At 32.1% G+C, this 21,345-nt stretch overlaps 1 protein-coding gene across 3 annotated transcripts; it reads left to right on the forward strand.

The window, feature by feature from the left end:
• Nucleotides 1-6,502: 6,502 nt before the first annotated feature.
• On the forward strand, nt 6,503-21,236 carry LOC148616958 (UDP-N-acetylglucosamine--dolichyl-phosphate N-acetylglucosaminephosphotransferase-like). 3 transcript variants are annotated; one of them, XM_088584148.1, is made up of 9 exons: nt 6,517-6,745; nt 7,821-7,944; nt 11,008-11,221; nt 12,004-12,150; nt 14,998-15,024; nt 15,589-15,673; nt 15,947-16,135; nt 17,667-17,910; nt 18,972-21,236. In XM_088584148.1, exons 1-9 carry the CDS (start codon nt 6,588-6,590, stop codon nt 19,032-19,034), a joined length of 1,251 nt encoding a protein of 416 aa, XP_088440274.1. In that variant the 5' UTR covers nt 6,517-6,587; the 3' UTR covers nt 19,035-21,236. The 3 variants fall into 3 exon arrangements, with proteins under 3 accessions (XP_088440275.1, XP_088440274.1, XP_088440277.1); XM_088584151.1 differs by lacking the exon at nt 6,517-6,745 and adding an exon at nt 7,196-7,421; XM_088584149.1 differs by lacking the exon at nt 14,998-15,024 and having other exon boundaries at nt 6,503-6,745.
• The last annotated feature ends 109 nt before the right edge of the window (nt 21,237-21,345 follow it).

Raw genomic sequence — 21,345 nt, forward strand, 5'->3', positions numbered from 1 at the left:
TCTGCAGAAACCACCTTGTCTGCAGGAACACCTTCTCAGTGCATCAGCATAATTGTACTCCCGGGTGAATTTCTAACCAACAAGCAAGTTGTTCTAGTTTCTCGAACTACATAAGCCATCGTAACAAAAAATGATCTGTACGTACATGAACTTCGTATGCTATCATCTGAATCTATCTGATATAGTACAACACCAATGGCATCAATGCGGCATGCATGTAAGTATATAAAATGAACTATCGCGAGAAATAAAGAAGCAGAAATAATTTTTTTCTTGATTCTTGTGTGTGCAAATAGACTCCGCCATTTTCTGTCAGACGATGCAAAATACTCGCTCGCTGTTACAGAAAAAAATATTATATATGGACAACTACACCGTAACTACACGGTCCTAGGAACGAACGCGCTTCACTTACATCTGAAAGAATATGCCAAGTCCTGGATGGATCGACTCAGAAACCAGTTTTGAAAATAACGCGTCTCAAGAAATGAAATTCGTTAGCCCATAATCAATCAATACCTTTTGCTTTTAACTTGTCCTTGCACTTTGAAATAGTTCAAAAACTCGTTCCAAGTTATGAATCATGTCCCTAGATGTTTCTTTTCACTTACAATCAAATCATCTAGATAAATCAAACACATCTATGGAAGACCTCATAGCACGGTTTCCATGTGTCGTTCCAAGGTACTCGGAGCCCAATACAGACCAAATGTCCTCTCCTTGTAACAAAAGCTATTTTCAAGCAATCTTTGTGGTCTTACTCCACTAGCAAATAACTACAGCAGAAGTCAAGAGTATTATGTATAATATGTTACACATTATGCCCTCATGTAAATGCTCTGTATGGAGGGGATATATGTATATATATACAGGCCTAGCCTGCTATCCAATCATATTCATAATTTATGAATAAAATATGTTTAAAGTCAAGAGTAGAAGAGCAGGATTTGTTCCTTCACTTTTCGATGTGCCAAAGAGTGAGGGCATCCTTCACTGTTACCATGTTTAGACGATAACAGTCCGTTCATACAAAATCGATATGATCAATCATTTTACGCTCTAAAAGTACATCCGGTGTTCAATGACTATTCAACGGTTCAATCACATCTTTCATCAACATATCGTCAAACTTGTTTTTTAATTCATCTGTAAGATATACAAGTATTAGTCGAGGAGTTTGTTGCATACTTTGCCATATATTGTTTTGTGCTTCACAATATCGGTTCCCCCTTGATATTTATCCGACCAAAAATTTCACAAATTATCGCAATAATTCACTTTGATATTCTGTCAATACGTTCTTAGGATCTTTCAAAAAGATATGTAGATCATGTTTTAGCTATCATAGTAACTTACCAATGCCATTTCCCTTATCGATTATTCCGACCTTGGGTTTAACATTCAAAATTCTTCTGTTAGGCACAAAGTCATCGGGATTTACCAAAAAACACGAGCTGTCAATGGTCCATCTGTTTCAAGTCTCGCATCTCAATGTTCATAATCCCGAGGTCATTATACTTGACCAGAATCACGTTTGAATGAAGTACACAAAAGGGGCTTTTTTTTAATTTTGTAAAAGAAATAAAGTCTTGTTTTAGAGTGGAGTAGACACGATCTTCTAGTTGCTCAATACCTGATGTTATAGTATCAATATCAAAATGTACAGTAATTATAACAAAACCTAGCACATCACGCCGTATTCCCTAAGAATGAAGAACTATTTTTTTCTGTTTAACGATAATATCACTTTATCATTGAAAATCATACTGGAAAACAACGCTGCCACCAAATTTGTAACATGTAGTCAATAACGGTTAATGGATCTTTACCGATTAACTCGGATTATATCTCATGAAAAGTAAGACCGCAATTTTACTATCCTCTTTTAGACTTTCTACCGAAGACGATAATTGTGATCTACCGCCTAAGTACTGAATTCCTAAACTCCACAAGAATCCATGGATTCTGCAAAATGTATCACTAAAGCTCTTTCAAAACCTTTAAATTCTATACTCACAACTGTCAAGCAGGGTCTCCGGTCCTACCACGACACTTGATACTCTCGTAGTGGTATTTATTCAATACTGATCCTGAAAAATTCAAAATATCTTCTGGAAACCCTTAATTCAAAATTATTATCAGAATAGTTTTCCTTTCCCCTTTCGTCTACCCCAAACTTAACTTTTTATGAGCAGCTCGGTGGGTTTTTTCTAGAAAAACAAAGGACACCTACCCTACCGGTCCACCTTGTCCATGCTCCCAGTTTTTAGTGGAGTCTGAGGTTACCCATTTACTTTTGTTACTTTATATGTATATTTTTTGGTAATTTCATGTTTTTTGTTGTCTGTGCCTGTTTCCCATGTCTGGTCTTTGTACCTGGATTACATTCGTTTGATTTCCGACAGAATCTTGGTTCTCTTGATTACTCTTTACAAATAGAAAACTTTCCAAACGGTCATTTTGACAAATGTAGATTTACATTTTTAATCTAGTACTATTGAACTAGCAAACCGAATATTTCGCACTAAATAAATTCACTACCATGATTTCCAAATAACAGTACGAAATATGTAAATTTTGTCATCACTGTTAAGAATCATTCACCATCCACACAAAGTTGATATAAAAATACATTCACAATAAACATAATACAGTAAATTGATTCAAGTAAGCATAAGCAATTTGCAACTTACCATAATCCAACACGATAATATCCAATGATTATTTTACTGATTTCTGGATTTCTGAATTATAGCACAGTTCACAATTAACCATGGAATTCACTATTACTCCAAAAGAATATCATTTAATACTCAATAAAGATTAATGATTGATTGATTGTTGGGGTTTAACCGCCGAGCAGCAATATTTCAGCTATATTCAGGCGATGAACATGAAAGAGATGATAAAATGAACATGAAATGATGATGATGAAATGAAAAAAAGGATAGGACATAAGGACAAAAGTGTCGAAAAACTTCGAATACCACAAGATAAAAGGGAGGGATGGTTAGGGTCGGGTAATTTAGCCTCCTGTGGCGGAGTGCAAAGGTTCCTACTACTATCGAATACCACAGCAGGGTTCTTTAACGTGCGAGGAACGTGGCATCTTTCCCAACACGGTGCACCACTGTGGTTTGCGATCAGGTGTTGCGTAATATTGCCTGACAACCCAAGCATGTATCACGCCAGGGGTATCCCATTCCACACCTGGGGCACACATCCCAGTTGCTCTGTGGGCAGAGTGCCTAGCCTCCGGCTAGGTTTCTGAGCACTATTTAGTCGCCTTTTACGACAAGTTTAGTGCTGCTGCAGGCCTTTTAATGCTACACTATTGGAACAAAGGGAATAACTTAAGAATCGCCAACGCACACATTGCAAAACGGAAGAAGAAAAATGATTTATTGAAAAAAATATATTTCCAATGTGGGTTGCTCCAATTCAGTTTGGGAAACCATCATTTTAAAATGCAAAATCATATCAAAGGAATACCTCGATGCCTTTTGAATTCCCTAAAACGACATGGTAATCAGTTTAATAAACTGTTTTAATGTTTGAAGTAAAAATATTAACCTTTATAATCAAGTGATCATATGGATAATTTCTGGTTTGGGGTGCTGCTTTCAGACCGTTTTAATTCTTTTAGTTGTTTCCACATAATACAAAAAACAATCAACAAATGCAGACAAACAAACATACAGCTAATTTTTATTCTTGCCATGAAGGTGAGGTCCATGGGGCATACAATACCGGTAGATTATTGACAAGCATAATAGACCTTGAGCTATTTTATCATATCTTGTGTGTGTCTCTGTTGAAGAATCCAGTGCAACATCCAGCTTTCATAAAGAACGCGTGTATCGGGATCCTTGAAGGCTGGAGCTTTTTTTGAAAGACCTACATTTAACGGCTGATCATGGTGTATTAGGCTAGTCATAACTTATTTTAAACCATTCAGGTACTTACCGAATTGAAAAATAGTTTCAGTTTCCAAGGAAAATGTTTACTGTTTTCCCTTTCCCCAATGAGACCGCCAACGAGGTTGTCGGGTGTTGGTGGGTTGCGTCCCTTTGAAAAACGTGCAAAAATGGTTTGCATTATGTAAAAATGAAAAAAGAGTATAGTCCTTTTTCGTATTCCCGACTTTGGCTTTGTTTTTAAGATTTTCATCAAAGGGAAGTAACTTTCTACAAATATGTCATCCGGCAGACTGGTTTACAAATTAGAGCAATGGACAGCGATAGACTTCAAATTAATAGAGTAAGTACTTGGATACTTTTGAATAACTTATTTTAAACCATTCTGGTACGTACCGATGTGAAAAAAAGTTCGAGTTTCCAAGAATATTTTATACTGTTTTCCTTTTTCCACAATGAGACCGCCGACCTGGTTGTCGGGTTTTGGTGGGTTGCGTGTCTTTAAAAAAACGTGTTAAAAAAGCTTGCATTCTGTAAATATGAAAATAACCTATGATGTCATTTTTACGGGCTAATAGGGATATATTTTTTTCGTGACTTGGGACAAGTTTAAATCATTTGATGAGGAATTTTAAATTTAATTGTTCATTCATTCAATATTTAACTTTGGTGCCGTTTGAAACACGTCATTATGACAAGTTTTTATGTCAAGCCAAAGTGGACAAAAATATATATCAATAATGATTTTCTAATATTATAATAATTTCTACTATTAAAAAATAATTTATGATATTAAAAATAATTTATTATCTCATTTTTTTTAATATCAGAAATTCAATTTTTACTATAAAAAAAAACATCGAATTTTTAATTAGAAATTTTTTTTTGATATAAGAAAATGATTTTTTAATATGAAAAATCAATTTCTAATATTAAGATGTAGTCAAGAGTACCAAGGTTATAGCGGTATTCAAAAGAATGCAATCCAGGGACAAAGACCAGACATGGAAAACAGACATACACAACAAAGAACATCAAGTAACTAAAATCATACATACAAAGTAACAAAAGCAAATGAGCGACTCGGACTCCACTAAAACTGGGAGCATGGACCAGATGCACAGGTAGGGTAAGCGTCCTGTGCTTTTCTAGAAACTCCCGTCGAGTTGCTCATAAAAAGTCAAGTCAGGGGTAGACAAACGAGGAAAGGAAAACTATGACCCATTGAATAAATCAGTTTTCATGGTGCAGATGGATACACCATAACGATCCACGAGTTCATGATGACGACCATAAAACTTCTGTAGTGATGACTTCAATCTTGTAGCAACCTAAACCTGTTCCAGAAGCCTATTTGTTTGAGTTCTAGCGCGATACAAAAAGTCTGCGTAGTTTCGGCAAGCTCTGGCATAACGTATGAGTTGTGATATGAACACTCCATATGCAGGTGCTGAAGGGATGTTGCCCTAGATGAATGGAAAGTTGACAATTCTGAATGAAAAGTCATCCCGTTTAAAAATCAATTTCTAATATTAGAAAATTATTTTTTTTATTATATTTTTTTCTATTTTTTTCTAACATTAAAACATCAATTTTTGATATTAGAAATTCATTTTCTAATATCAGACATTCAATTTCTAATATATCTAATTCATTTTTCAATATAACAAAATGAATTTTTAATATCAACAATTAAAATTTCATTATCGGCCTGAGGCTTGTAAACATTTTTTTATATTAAGAAATCGGATAATTTTTAAATAAGAAATTATTTTTTTAATATTAAAAATTGATTTTTTAATATTAGAAATTGTCTTTTCAATATTAGACAATGAATTTTTAATATTTGAAAAGGACTTTCTTATATTAAGAAATGGATTTTTTATATCAATATATCAATATTAATAATTCAATTTCTAATATTAACAAATCAATTTTTAATATTAAAAACTCTTTTCTAATATTAAAGAATATGGCTTTTTGTCTAGTTCGGCTTGCCATTAATTTAGGCTTAGAAACCACAGTCTGAGGATAGAAACTGTGCGCCATGAACGCAAAGGTGTACAAGATATTCCACGAAAGGAAAGACTTTAATTTGGCAACACTGTAATTTAAATGCTATTGAATATGAGCTCCATTTCATGCTAGTTTTTTTTTTTTTTTTTCACGATATGATACTCCTAAATATTTTTTTCACAATACCCTTCACTGAACTCCAAGTTAGATTTAGAAAAAAAAAAAATATATGGATATGCAATGTCAAATAAAGATAAACACATTGTCAAACAATTATTTGAATATTTTAGTACGATATTTGAAATCAGAAAAAAAATCTTTAGTCATATTTTTTTCTCTTCATGGCTGAGTTAAAACGCATTTTGCCTAAATTTTGTTATATATTTTTATTTAAAAAAAAATAGTTCTCTCTCCTTTTCTCCCTTTCTCCATCGCGAATAAAATGGTCTGTGCTTTACGGAACCATTCACATTTTAAGAATTCAAGTTCAATTACAATGTAGATCGTATCTATACAACCTTAAACTTCACACTGCCCATTTGAAACCCGGAAGTTTATTAGGTCCGTGTAGGACTCTAATTTTAGTCAAACTGTCATGGTGGACACGTAAGGGTACCGGCGATATTTCATCAGAACTTTTCTTTCTTATGAACCATGGATACTTCTGATATACAATTTAACCTCCCTATCAACGCAGTATTATCTGTTGTTGGATTTATTGTATGCTATAAGCTGATTCCACCTTTCGGAGAAATGTTTATTCAGGCACATCTGTTTGGTGTAGACCAAAGTAAAACCTCGAAATCAAAAGTGTATGTGTTTACATCTAATGTAGGGTATTTGTACTCAGTTAAATCATCACAGAGTAAAAAAAAATAATTTTATTCATGAGCTTGGCTGATTTTTAAGTTCACGACAATGCTCCTGAAGAACCATAATTTGCATAAATCCATAGGACCATACACTGATACAGTCCCTGCACTAATCTGTGCAACTATCTGGCAGATTGATGACCCCTGACTGATTGATTGCTGAATTACTTACAGTGATTGTTCTGATTGCAGTTTAGTAATGTAAAATGATGAATGATCAGTTCATTTAAATTTACTCATTTTGTAAGTCTCATTCTAGTTTCATTTTCCTTTCTAGAATTTCCGATGTACAGTGTAGAACGTATTGAAATCCAATGACCGATCTGCATTTTATTGTTTACTGCCGGGTTCTCCAAATGCTGCATTACACTGCAAAATCTTCTATTTTATGTTTTTCTTAACATTTTTATGGTACAAAACTAGACATTGTGTAATTTGTAATCAATATTATAACACAAAAAGATGTTTTGCTTTTAATACTGAACTCAACACTCTCGAAATGACCAATCTCCATGCAATTGAATGGTAGACTAGGACCCAATCTTGTGAAACAATGGAGTCACATGAAGAGACACATACCCTATTGCTCAGGTCAAGAGTTAAAACTGTTCACCAGGTAAACAGAGCAATTGAGGCCTTTTTGGAGGAATGAGTTAAAATATTACACTTAATTGATTTGCAATAATTTGATGGAAAATAAAGTATAATAATACTCTGAACAGGAACAGGGTTTCAGAGGTTAACACCTTTTTCTATAAACCTTCAGTCTCAGTAAAAAATAATACTAACAAAATGAAATCTTCTGTCCTTCTGAATAAGATGATGACAAAAATACAATCTACATGGAATTTGCAAGAAGTCTGAGCCTAAATATCTTTGCAAATTAAATCAAGTCAAGGAGAAAATACTTTGATTGTAAATGCATACATGTCATGTATTGTGTATGTATACATGTATGATCATTTATATGAAGATGTAATGTATATGTAAGTTTGTATTTTTTTTATCTTTGTAGACCTGAAGCCTTGGGTGTTATATGTGGTGCCATTTTTCTAATAGTGATGTTTCTCTTCATACCAGTGCCATTCTACAAACATTTGTATTATACTGAGAATTACAAGAATTTTCCACATCATGAGGTATATTTTATGGAGTATCATTGATAATTGATTATCTTCATGTAGTCAATTTTTTTGTTTGAGTCACTAGGGTGAAAGACAGTGAAGCTAGTGAAAAAAAATGACAAATGATAGGTTAGTAGCAGTGGAATGCCTTATTTGATTTTCAATATGACAATATGGAATGTATTATGCTACATGTACATAAGGATTCCAACTAAATTACCAAACACTAATCCTATCCATGATCATGTGAAGTCCAAAATAAATCTGATATTCAGATAAAATAGATACATTGTATGTGTATCACACCACAGGAGTAGCAGGTGCTGCAATGGTCCTGACTTGGTACAGCACACCAAACCTCCCTCTTTCATTACATCATGCAATATAATTAAAATCAGATATCGTACTTGCTCAGTAAACAGGGATCAAGTGTGAAGTCTTATTTTAATAGGATTGAGCGTCATGTATATACTGGTGGTTATTAAATGGCATTTGCATGCTATAGTGTCATAATCAATAAATCACAGTAGAAGCACCACATGATTGTGATTTGAAATCTGTAACATTATAAAGTATTGAGGTAATGATATATCATCTTTTGGAAGAAAAAATATATATATACTGATATGACAAATGAAGGTTTAAAGTAGTCTTCAGGAATGTATATCATAAATTTGTTTTCTGCTTTTACATGTACATAATTCATATAAAATATTTAGCTTTATGTATAATACATACTGAATATTATATGTCAATATCTGTATCACATGTGGTATCAACATGAGCCTCCAATATCACCCCAAATGCCACCGACCCACAGGGTGATATACATTGTAGGTCGAGGGTTGATACCACATGTGATACAGATTTTGACATGTCATGTTCATTATATCATATATTTTAACTAAACTTCAAGTAAGGTCCGTGAAGGGATACAATTTATGGTATGTGATTTAGGCAGGGTTTTAGCTAGGATTTTGAGGGCTTTAGTCACTTTTGCGTTGAGCACGAATGACACATTATGGGCAGCAGAATTTTGTAAATTGTAAATAGTCAACAGTATCATGAACTAAAGACAAACACTCTTAAATATATTCATTTAAGTTTACAAATACAGGCATAACAATAAATACAATAATTGTTATAACAAAATAACTATTGTTTTCTATAAGAAAACGTCTGTTACTTAATAAAATAAAAAAGTTACTATTAGAAAAATAGTAAAATAGAAATTTTTTTTTACATCATGACAAAAGCTTTGATGCATTCAGTCTAAAAATAGCTACTATTTGACATAAGCTACTATTACGGTATGACCTGACACTCAACTAATAAGAGAAAATCCTCCTGTCCTTTGCCAAACACCACACCTCAAAAGCCCTCTTCAACCTAAAACTCCTCAAATCAGAAGGATAGAGACAGATCTTAAGAAGAGAATTGATTGATGAAACCCTGAATCGGTTCCTAAGATAGGTTTTGATCAGATAGTGCCTACTAAATCCCCTCTCAGTCACCAGAAGATAAAGCAGAAACTAGACATATAAAAGGGAGGTTGGCCACATTGGCATAGTCAACTGTAGAATGTTGCATTCTGTAATCGGTTGCTTCGTGATATCTAACTGCTGGGTGGTAATTTTTTAGTGACCTTTAACCCCAGATCATGAGTAGAATTGAAGACCTTCGTAATCATTGTGATTTTGTTTCAAGAATAAAAGAGAATCGTAAAATAAATATTTATCATTGATTAATACTTCCTAACTGTCCGCTATTGCGTTAAAATTAATTGAAATCCATGAGATGACCAGTCACACATCGGAGACATTGTTTTTGTGTGCATTTAAATTTATCATATAGGTTACACGATATAAGGATTAAACAAACAATTATAATGTATATACAAAAAAAGTAAATTCTAATCTAAATATATGATATCGTCTTATTTTACAAGATGGGGAAAGCAACTTTTTTTTATTTGTGGTACATGTACATGTACATTGTACATGCATATACATATAGCACATGGGCTGAGATACACACATACCCTCCTACCCCAATTATAATGTATGTATAAAAAATGTATATTTTAATCTAAATATATGATATCGTCTTATTTTACAAGATGGGAAAAGCAACTTTTTTTATTTGTGGTACATGTATATGTACATGTATATACATATAGTACATGGGCTGAGATACACACATATATTCAAATACATGTATTTATTACTTGCGCTCATTTTGAAGCTGAGTCATTATATTATTGAACCGTATCACACAAAAGCTTGTTTAAACTATGGTTTTTAAAAAAAAGACAATATATTGGGTGATATAGTATAAAATTCTTAAATTCTTAAAATTCCCATTTTTCCGATTTTACAGTGATGTCACCCCAAAAAGGAAAATCTAAGTGCCTGAATTGATCACATATGTTAGGTAAATCATTATCTTAATTATGAATGACTAAAATATGAGTTCTACAGTGTCAGTATGCTATGAATGAGAATTTTCTTTGATACTGAGACCAGTTTTCTAGGGGTAGAGGTGATATTTTTAATATTGTTTGAAAATCCTTTCTTGAAAATTAGGTTTTCGTGGTTCATTTTTGTAGAAAATTGAATTATCTATGGAATTATATCAAATTTGAAATTGACATTGAAAAATATGTCAAGTTAAGCGATTTTTCAGCAGGGTAGAGGTAAATTTTTTGCATTTTACCACAAAACCCTAAGTGTTACCGCAACTTTCTTGTTACTGTTGTAAACCTCAGGCATTGGGCTATACATTGATACCTGTATTTATTTAGTTTATGTACACATGCTATCCCAGGAAGGCTAAGACTTAAACAATTGAGTCACAAAAATATTGGCTTTTTGACCCAGTGGGGTACAAATATAGGCTTATACTGAAAAGAATCCGAGAATATTCTTTGGCGACAAATTGATTCGGTAATGGGAGGTATAAAGGTACCTAAAATTCACCATGAAGTTGATGAGTAGGGGGTGCACGGTGGACCCTCCCAGCCCATGGACTAATATATATTATACATAAAAATGTACATATCTTTATTGTCCTTTTCAGTATATAGAATATATAGCTGCCTTACTGTCCATATGCTGTATGATATTTCTTGGTTTTGCTGATGATGTTCTAAATTTGAAATGGCGACACAAGGTTTTACTTCCTACAATAGCATCACTACCATTATTGATGGTGTATTTTGTAAATATTGGGTCAACAACGATTGTTGTGCCTAAACCACTGAGGCTCTATCTTGGACACGATATTAATTTGGGTAAGTCAAAATAGGAGAGGAGGCCTTCAGCCTAGATGGTTTGTTTGGATTACTTTTCTTCTGATTATATTTTTTTTTCTTAACAAAAATAAAAAAAAAGGTTACTCATTAAAGATTTGTAATACATATACAAAATATCTGCATTTGTTATGAAATTACTTCAAGTAAACTATACTACATTGTATTATAATATTGAAAATATTTGTAACTGTTTAAAAAGGATGTTATTTTTCATGTGACTGTAAACAAGTTGGGAGCACAACTAAAAGTGAAGTTGTGCAAAAAAAATATATTTTGTATATGTGATGTAAAAAATGTATATTTATATATGTGGTGCAAACAATATACAAGTACAGAAAGAGACATACTGTGGGTTACCACTCACAAAGTAGTGTACCACTTTGTCGGTGATAAGTCATTGTATGTCTCTTTCTGTACTGTCAGTGTAAATCAGAAAATTTCGGCAGTACAAAAATTATCTTTTTTCCTGGTTTCTGTGATCAATCTATTGTTGCACAGTTTTTGAAAAAAAATATTCACAACATTTTTATTTTTATGTAGCAGCTCCTAAGTACTGTGAAAATAGCATAAATAAAAATACTAAAAAGAATTTCATGTTTACTTTAGTTGCATGTATATGTTTTGTTGTTTGTAGTTATAAGTTCATTATCATACTTTTCAGGCTTAACTTTCCATATCAATTTTATGAATGTAGCATGACATGGTAAGTACATGATGTACTTGTGTACAGAAGTCTAAATGAAAGTTAATTTGTTTTTCAGGTGTTTTGTATTATGTTTACATGGGAATGTTAGCTGTTTTCTGTACTAATGCAATCAACATTTTGGCTGGGGTCAATGGACTTGAAGCTGGACAATCCCTTGTTATAGCAATTTCAGTTGTAATATTTAATTTTACAGAGCTTTCTGGTGAGTGAAATGTAAATGCAGTAGATATGTCTCTGAACATATGCATGAAGCTTCAGATTTTGTTTTGTTAGATCTAAATTGCCATGCTACATTATTTTTTTTGAAGAATATGTTATGGTATATGGCCACAGGTACCAAAGTCTGTTATATTGTTTGTTTTCCATCTGTACCTACCTATCCTCTTCACTCCAGTCGGAGCATAAGGTCAACCTTTACCTCTCTTTGATTTCCATGATAAACTTCTTTTCACACTATGAGGTTATTAGCCTAATGCTGAACACCCTACTAGGAGGACCAGGTGTTTTTTCTCTAGGTTCCCGTCCTAATAGATCAGTTGCCTTCCACGGCTGATGCGTTAAGATCTACCTGGTTTATTTAGAGTTTCTTTTCTAGATGAAATACTAACCAAAGGTTACGGCTCTGATCTGGCCAGCTATTTACCCATAGCTGGGGCTAGGATTGCAGGCATTAAGTCATGTCCACTCATTGGTGGGCTTAGCATGTCATGCGTCTGAGGGCTTAGCCTCCTCTGAGTCCTTGTGATTTAGTCTTTAGCCGCAAGTACCCAGTAACCGTCTACCACCTTGAGGAGGATCCTATTTTCATTTATTGTATGCTTTTAAAGTATCAAGAAAATCAATTTATTGGTTGACTGCCTATAAGATGTTGAAATATGTAAATACTAGTCCAGATAATATTCAGACACTGCCTACATGGTGTAGAAACACCTACAGAATAAATTATGCTTTTTGGGTCTACATATGCTACATTTTTGCATAATGATAGTCCTACCTATATGTAAATTCAGATCTTTAGTTTTGAGAAAAGCATACATTCATCTACAAAATTCAACAAAATCAAACCAAATCAAGAACCATAACTCTGATTGTGTATAGACAATCTCTATAATTTTTATCTCAAAAATGCAACAACCAAATTACAAAATGGTCTGTAATACATGTAGTATGTGTTTCAGAATTAGAGATACAAGTAAACTTTGTGGGTTTTTGACATGCAATGAATCACCCACTGTTTAATTTTTTATAAAGACTGCTACTTGATAGTAGGTTCCAGAGCCTGCTCTTTAACAATTATTTAATGTGTGTTGAATTCTTATTGTAACAAGATTGATCTGTGCAACCATTTTGAAATATGTTGCCAGTCATTCAACAATTGGTTGTCTGTCTATGAAAACTTTGATAAATCTGTGGTTACATGACTTGTTAGGGGCTGTCACAAAGTTTCAAAAAGATATTTTGCTATATTATAGGATTTAAAACTATTTCAGTTTCAACGGAATTGTGAAAAAGAGGTGTCAACTTTCCCACAGCTAAAAGGGTTTTCCTTCAAAAGGTGTAGCATTCTAAATTTTATGAAAACGCATTAAAAGCTGGAGATATCACAAACTGTTTACTTTTTTGAGTAAATTTTCACTTGCCTGGGTGATGGCAAATGGGATTCAAAAATCACTGTGCTGGTATACATTTTTAAGTAACACTCTAAATAAGAATCATGCAAAATGTGATACATAGTTGGAAAGCCTACTTATGTTTTTTATATATTGTTTAAAATGTTATAGTATATTAATTTTTTTAAGATTTTGCATGATTCTTACAAAGACTACTAAAGTTTGAACCTATTAAAACAGCTTACATGTATGCATTGGGTTGTATACAGACACATTTACTGATCATATCATTAAAACAATTAAGATTAGTTTTAGGTGGTTTATTATGGTACAGTAGTCAACAGTTGACAATATGGTACTTATGAAAAATGTATCCAAGTTATGAGCTTGCTGTATATTGATCTACAATAAAAACATATTGAAAAGCATCTAAGGACACAATTTTCATACTTTACAAAATATGACCGACAGCTGTTAAAAATTTTAAGCTTATAAATTGGAATGTTTATAAAATATTCTGTGACCTTTCACCTGAACTGATCAATACTTAATAACTGTAAAATTATACTCATTGACAGTCCTTTTTAAAATGTACTTTTTAAAAATATCTCTTAATGTTCATGACATATGCAGCAGGCATTGACAAAATATTTAACATTTGGACATATGGTAATTTGGGTAATAGTACAAACTTTGAATTAGTTACTAATTTAAAATGTAAAAAGTTATTGGATTACAAAATGTAAAACTAAACTTTGAATTCTCCACTTTCCACAGTTGTGTCCCTTTCTTTATGCATTCTAAATCCACTGTGTCTCCACCTAAGTAACAGCTGTAATTTTTTGTACCTAAGTGAAATGTTATTAAACTTGTGGAATCAATAAAATATATCTTGGTATGTACTAGGCAGGCAGAAAATGTGACTCCACTGTATGGATGGAGACACTGCGACTCCACTCACATCCTCTTCACTGTGGAGAGTGGAGAAATTTACAATATCATATAGATAGAAGTGATTATTCGAATGTTCCCTGTGTAAAAAAAATTGATAATCCACATTGTATTATTGGTAATTTCAGTCTCATATGGGTACCCTTTCACCAAATCATTACAACATGAGTACCAATCTGCTAGTCCAAAATTCCAAAATAAATTAATATTTATGTTGAAGATAGCAATAAATTATGGAGAAAATCTTTACAATACATGTAAATATATAGGATAATCAATTGGTTATCATGGATTACCAAAATATTACTGATGCCAAGAGTGCATGATAATTTGACTTGTGCTTGGAACAAAGTCCTCACATTCAATAAATCTAGGTGTTTTTCAGCCCTCATGATCCTAATTTGATTATTTACTCTTTACAATTCATTATCCTATTATTTTTGATGACATTAGTGAATGAATTGTAGTGTAGACAATTTGCATTTCAGCTGACAATGCTAACACATTAGCTAAGAGTAAGACTTCATTTATATAGAAATAGGTGTTGGGCTATGCTAGTTTAGTTTATGTTTCATCAGAGATTAAGAAACTCACAAAAGTATGAGGTAGCCAGAAGCTGGAAATATATTGTAAGGTGGATATTTAAAAAAAGAATTGTAATGAAATTTTAAGTCATTCTGTTGAACTCTAATGTTTATTCATTTACATGTACATGTAGGTCACTTTCCTGTGACAACTATGTTTTATGGAATCGAAAAAAAAAGGCAAAGTCTCTTTTAAGTCTTTTTCCCCCTATAGCTTCATAATTTTTTGGAGAAGTGTAAAGTTTAAGAATACTTTGTAACCCAAAAATAATTTAGATACATATAATGACAAGAGTATCTGTTTTACTACAAATGTGCTGGACTTGGATAGGAGACCTAAATCAACCAAAAATAAAAAGCAATTTCTTCCCTTTTGTTAAGGAATTGTAAATTCAGTAGATTTAATATTTTGTGTTTAACATTACTTTAGAGAATAGAAAATTGAAAAGACTTTGGAATTGATTTTATGATAAATATGGTTACTTTTATTTTTAGGATGTTGTACAGAAGCTCATGTGTTCAGCTTATATTTCATGATGCCATTTATTGGAGTTTGTTTGGCACTTCTACTACACAACTGGTAGGGAAACTTTGATTACTTTGCTGAATAGTAATGCAGAGATTGAGAAAAAAGAAACATTTTAATGCCATCCATTTAATATTGATAAAAGTACTAGAGACTACTGACAAGCCTACTGATTGGAAATTCTTTTATCGTAGCTATGATTCCTTTCTCTCTCTGCAATCTCAGTGTAGAATATAAAAATGTTGCCGAAAATCACATGATGTGAATAAGCTTCAGATTTGTATAGACTTGTTTACCATAATTGTACAAAATACCTTCTATTTATAGGTATCCTTCAAGAGTGTTTGTTGGCGATACATTTTGTTACTTCGCAGGAATGACTTTTGCTGTTGTTGCCATTTTAGGACATTTTAGTAAAACCATGCTGTTATTCTTTATACCACAAGTCTTTAATTTTATATACTCTGTACCACAAATATTCAAGTTTGTTCCCTGTCCGAGACACAGGCTACCTAGGTAAGTATTAACAGTGTTTATGACTAATATAATTTGGCAAATGTTTTCTTTTTTTGCTGTTTTTTTTTTATTTAATCCAAGTTTTCATTTTAATTTTTATGGTAATTTTTAAGTCTCCTTGTTATTTAAAATGTGTTTTCCTCATACAATTGGTGCATTTTTACTTTAGTGTAATTTCCTATTATATTTGATTTCTTCTACATGTATGAATGCACATATAAAATTCAACTTACTTATATCAGTAGAAGTATTCAGAAGTACATGTACGATACTTTTCATTTTATATGGCTGTATAGAGTATGGCACTGTTTTCCATGTCGTTGTTGGTAGACCCTTGGTTTTTGTGCAATAATTTGAGTATTAGTTGGTTGATCTTTTCAAAATTTTACAAGAAGCTTCCAAACCACAGAAGAAAGCATAGGATTGATTTTGGGGGTTATAGCCCGAAATGTTTTAGAATCAAGGACCGAAAAGTGGCCAAAAAACATGTATTATATAACATTTAACTATATTTCTCAAGTTACAGCATAGGAATTTCTATGATATTGTTCAACAATATTCTATACTGACATTGTCAGAACATTTTAAAAATTAGGGGCCAAAAAGGATAACCAAACAAGCACTTTCCTGATGTCCAGACAATAACTTGACTATTAATGAATGGATCACTTTGAAATGGTATAACAAGGTGCCATACCGCCTAAGAAAGGCTGGGATTGATTTTGGAGGTTAAGACATACTTCTTTTTAATTGGGGGCCAAAAAAGGGCCTGAAACAAGCATTTTCCACACGTCTGTACAAAAGTGAATAGATCTCATGTAAATTTTTAAAATTTGGGGTTTTGACTTTGAGCCAAGTAAGAATAAGAGGATCACAAAGGGGCCAGATACAAGTATTTTTTTATTTCTGATATTAACTTGAGGAATGTGGAATTACTTACTTTGAAATTGTACCGGTGCTTTACCTCTAAAGAAAGATTTAAATTTTAATTTGATGGTCTTAGGATTAAGGGGAAAAGAGTGACTTCTTTAAATGTGGTCAAATTTTTATCTTGTGTCAAATATCAAATTTTAATCAAAATTCAGTGCTATATCAAGAGTGATTGGTGTGTACATACTTACCCCAACTGTTCAGGGTTCCACCGCAGTGGTCATATCTAGATGGCCCAAAGAAGCATTTTATTGATAATTGAATTGAAATGTGCTATAAAGGAAAATATAGTAAAACTAATCAGATCTACCAGCATGAAAAAGAATAGATTTTTTGGTAGTCCTTGCATTAAATTGCAAAATAATAGATACATGTAAGGGGAAATGATCTTGAACATGTTGAAACTAAAATAAAGGTAAGATGCATTTTGAAAGCAGTGATGGGATCGGTTACTTTCACATGTAATTGATTAAATCATGATTACAAATAATATAAAAAATGTAATTTATTACAAATGATTACTCATAATTTTAAATGTACATGTACTTAATGATAGGGAGACATTATGCTTTTTGTGATTTTCTCTTTGCTCATGTTTCAGGTACAACAGTAAAACAGATAAAGTTGAGATGAGTGTGACATTATACAAATACAACTCACTAAATTTTATAGGAAAATTGTGTATCAATGTGTTCAGAATATTTGGTATACTGGATGTTCAAGATGGTGTAGGAGAAGGCAATCAGTATAGTCAGTGCAATAACATGACACTTATTAATCTCATACTAAAATATACAGGTCCTTTACATGAGAGAACATTAGTTATCATTCTTCTTCTTTTACAGGTAAGATCAACTTTCAAATTAGATTAGACCTATTTGTTAGAGTTCGATCTATATTCAATTTCCATGTCTGTCTGTCCATCTGTATGTTACTGTTAAAAGTATTATTGTTCGTGAGTTACCAATTTTTGTGGTTTTCGTGGGTTGAGTAACCGTGAAATTTGATTCCCAATGAAAAAGAAATTCCCCATTTGTTTGTATGGTAAAGATGTCAAATCCACAAATTCAAGAATCTACTAACTGATAATTTTTTTTCTAAACCATAAAAGTTGGTACTCATGAATAAAAGTACTTTCACAGTACTCTTTTCTGCAAAGAAAATTTCAAAATGTTTATTGGAGGGAATGCTTAGATATTGAGTATATTGCTGTTGCATGAGAACTTGTCCCCACTTTCCAGATTCCTTGTTCATTTACTTCCTGCTTACTTAAGGAGGTAGACCTAAGTTAAGGGATACAACTCTTACAAATTATTTGTATGCAGCATTTTACATCAATCTCGTGTGGGCATCAAAGAAACTTGGACTGATTTCATTCTGTTTCAAATGAAAGATTGATAGGCTTTGGTGAAATTGAATATGATACAAACATATCGCTGATTTTAAAAGTTATTTCCCTTACCCTAAATCTACCTCCCTGATTTGACAGAAAAAGTTGAGTTAGGATATCCATAGCACAACATAGTGTACAACATTGGGTTTGAATAAGACCTATGTAATGTTCCATTTAATCAGCACATGTAGGATCTAACAACACTGCATTTTGTGCCTATCACTTACATGTGTACATTTATTATTTTGAGTTAAGTTGTTTAAGCAAGATTCCAAAAGGACTAAGATCTATCTTGTATTAGTCTTTTGAAGGTACTTCCATCCTTATGGCAGTTCCAGAAATAAGTATAAAGGGGATGGGATGTGGAGGCACTTTTCTATTCACCAACCACCCATCAAAATAAAAAGAATGGGTTGCCTTGGGCTGACATTTTAATCCTGGTGGGGTTGTTCTCTTTAACATATACACCATACTTATTCTCGTTATATTTCACGACATTTTTTTCTTTTTCAGGTATTTTTCAGTGGTGTAGCATTTTTCATCAGATATCAGATGTCGAAAGTATTTTACGATTGACAGTACTTATAAAGCTCTGCCAATCACAATCATCAATTGACAGCTGTGTTACATTTTACAATGTGTGTTGAATTCATAAATTGTAGAGAATATTTGCAAATTTTATATTTGTACTTGTGGTTTGTTAGCTTGAGGAAAAACTTTGTTAAACCTTTTGCATTTATGGTTGATGTTACGTTTTTTAATGTTTAAATACTGCAATTTTTTTTTTATTTTGTGTACTACTAATTAAAGTTAATAATTCAATCAGTAGAGGGACTGTTAAGTATAAGTTTCATCTGAATGCAAAGACATCTTTATTTTTCTTATTAAGTCAAATATTTTCTAGAGGTTTAGTTTCCCATCGTAAACAGTCAAATTCTACCAACTTTGAGTAAAAGTTGTTAATGTCATATTTATAATAATATCCCAATATAATGCTTCAGACAGTATTCAAATCAAATTACTATTTTGAAAACCAATCAAAACTAAGAAAGTAATCTTCATGTGCTTAGAATAGGCTGACCTGTAAGGTTCTTTAAAGAATGTATGTCAGTGCTCATGTATTACTTAGTTTCATGTTCATCTGTAAGATGCCATAACTACATTGTATATGTGCCTTGCAGATCATGGCTATATTTCTTATGAGCAGTAATTATGGTGACCTTTCACCTGGGTTTTTCTAGGGCAATTTTAAGCCATTTTTTGTTGTTTTTTTTTGTGCTAGGTACAGCACCAGCATTGTTAGGCTTGTTTTTACAAATTTTTTGTACCAGTACTTGTTTTTTTTTTATCTCAAAAGTGACTAGTCATAAAAAATATTTGTTGTTTTTCCTTTTTCTTGTTGATGTTACCTTACAACAATAAGTTTCTTGTATATCTATGTTAACCCTCCAAGCAGACCATGTTGTTCTACCAAAAATTAAAAAAAAACAACAACAATAGTTATTGCAATAATTAATCCATGCGAAATTACTCAATTTCCACTTTATAATGGACAATATTGCAAATAACTTAACTTTCGACAATTAGTGTTTTTATATACACACTTCTAAAGTGAAAAGTAAGAATAGCCAAACCCATTTTATTACGTGCGTGTATATGTACATACTCGTTTTTATTTGTCACATTGGCATGAATAAAGTTAAGTCTGCTAATTATGAAGTTAAATTTCAGAAACTAAGAATAGAAATAATGTTTAAGATTGATCCCTCTGCTTCACCATGTATCAAACAATGTGTGATAATTTATCAATTTAATAGGCTTAAATATTTTCAGATGAAAATATGTAACACCAGTTAATAATCCATTTGCTCTCTGACCATTTTACAATGTCACAACTCACAATAAGACAATGTCATTTCAGGAAATCCTTAATATATTTATAAATACTTAGACTTATCTTTTTATGTAGTCCTTGAAACAGTCAGTGCAACTAATTGACAGGTCCAGATCAAAGAGTGATTATTGATTGCTGAAGGATAAAAAACCAGTGACTGCTCTAATCCCAGTTTTATGTAAAATAAAATAATCATGATCTATTTATGTTACACTACCGTCAACCAAAATTTTAATTTCTCCACTCTTCACAGTGGAGTCACTCTTGTCCTCCATGTTGACTCCACCAAAGTGAAAACTAGGATTAAATTGCTTCATTTCAATACTTCTCAATATTTTTTTCTGTCCATAACTGAGAAATGTTATTAAACTACTAGAACCATTAAATACACCTTGGTATAAAGAAAGGAATAGTAACCAACAGACAATTTTTGAAATGGTAACTCAACTATAGAGTGGAAAAATTAACATTTGTGTTGACAGTAGTGTAATTTAAGAATTTTCATTGGAATGACTCAATTATAATGTTTTTTTTGTAAATTTACTCTGAATTTGAAATATAAAATTCATGGTTTGTATCTAAAAACAAATATTAAAGAAATATATTGAATTGATGCCTACATCTATATTATTCATTGAATTTATGTAAAATGAATTAAACAAAACAAACCATTCTGTATAATATAATTACCAATCAGAGATCATGTTGTGTAAGATAGAATCTCTTTGTCAGATCAATGACTGATCACAATTATAGTTGCATGGATTGGTTCAGGTACTGTTACAGTAGATTTCATACCAGATATGTAGATTAAATTTGTTCTTTTCAATGTTAACCATGCTTTGTTATATTATGTTGGAATAAATTTGTTGTAAAGAATTGCACACAGCCTTCAGTTGCAATTTATTACAGTTCTTGCCAATATATAGGTAGTTTAACCAAACCACACAAAACAGAACCCTGAAACTAAATACCATTAGCTAATGATGCACA

The sequence above is a fragment of the Perna viridis genome, chromosome 5, assembly GCF_037379345.1.
Source record: "Perna viridis isolate PV_CMFRI_1.1 ecotype Kerala chromosome 5, ASM3737934v1, whole genome shotgun sequence".
NCBI lineage: Eukaryota > Metazoa > Mollusca > Bivalvia > Mytilida > Mytilidae > Perna > Perna viridis.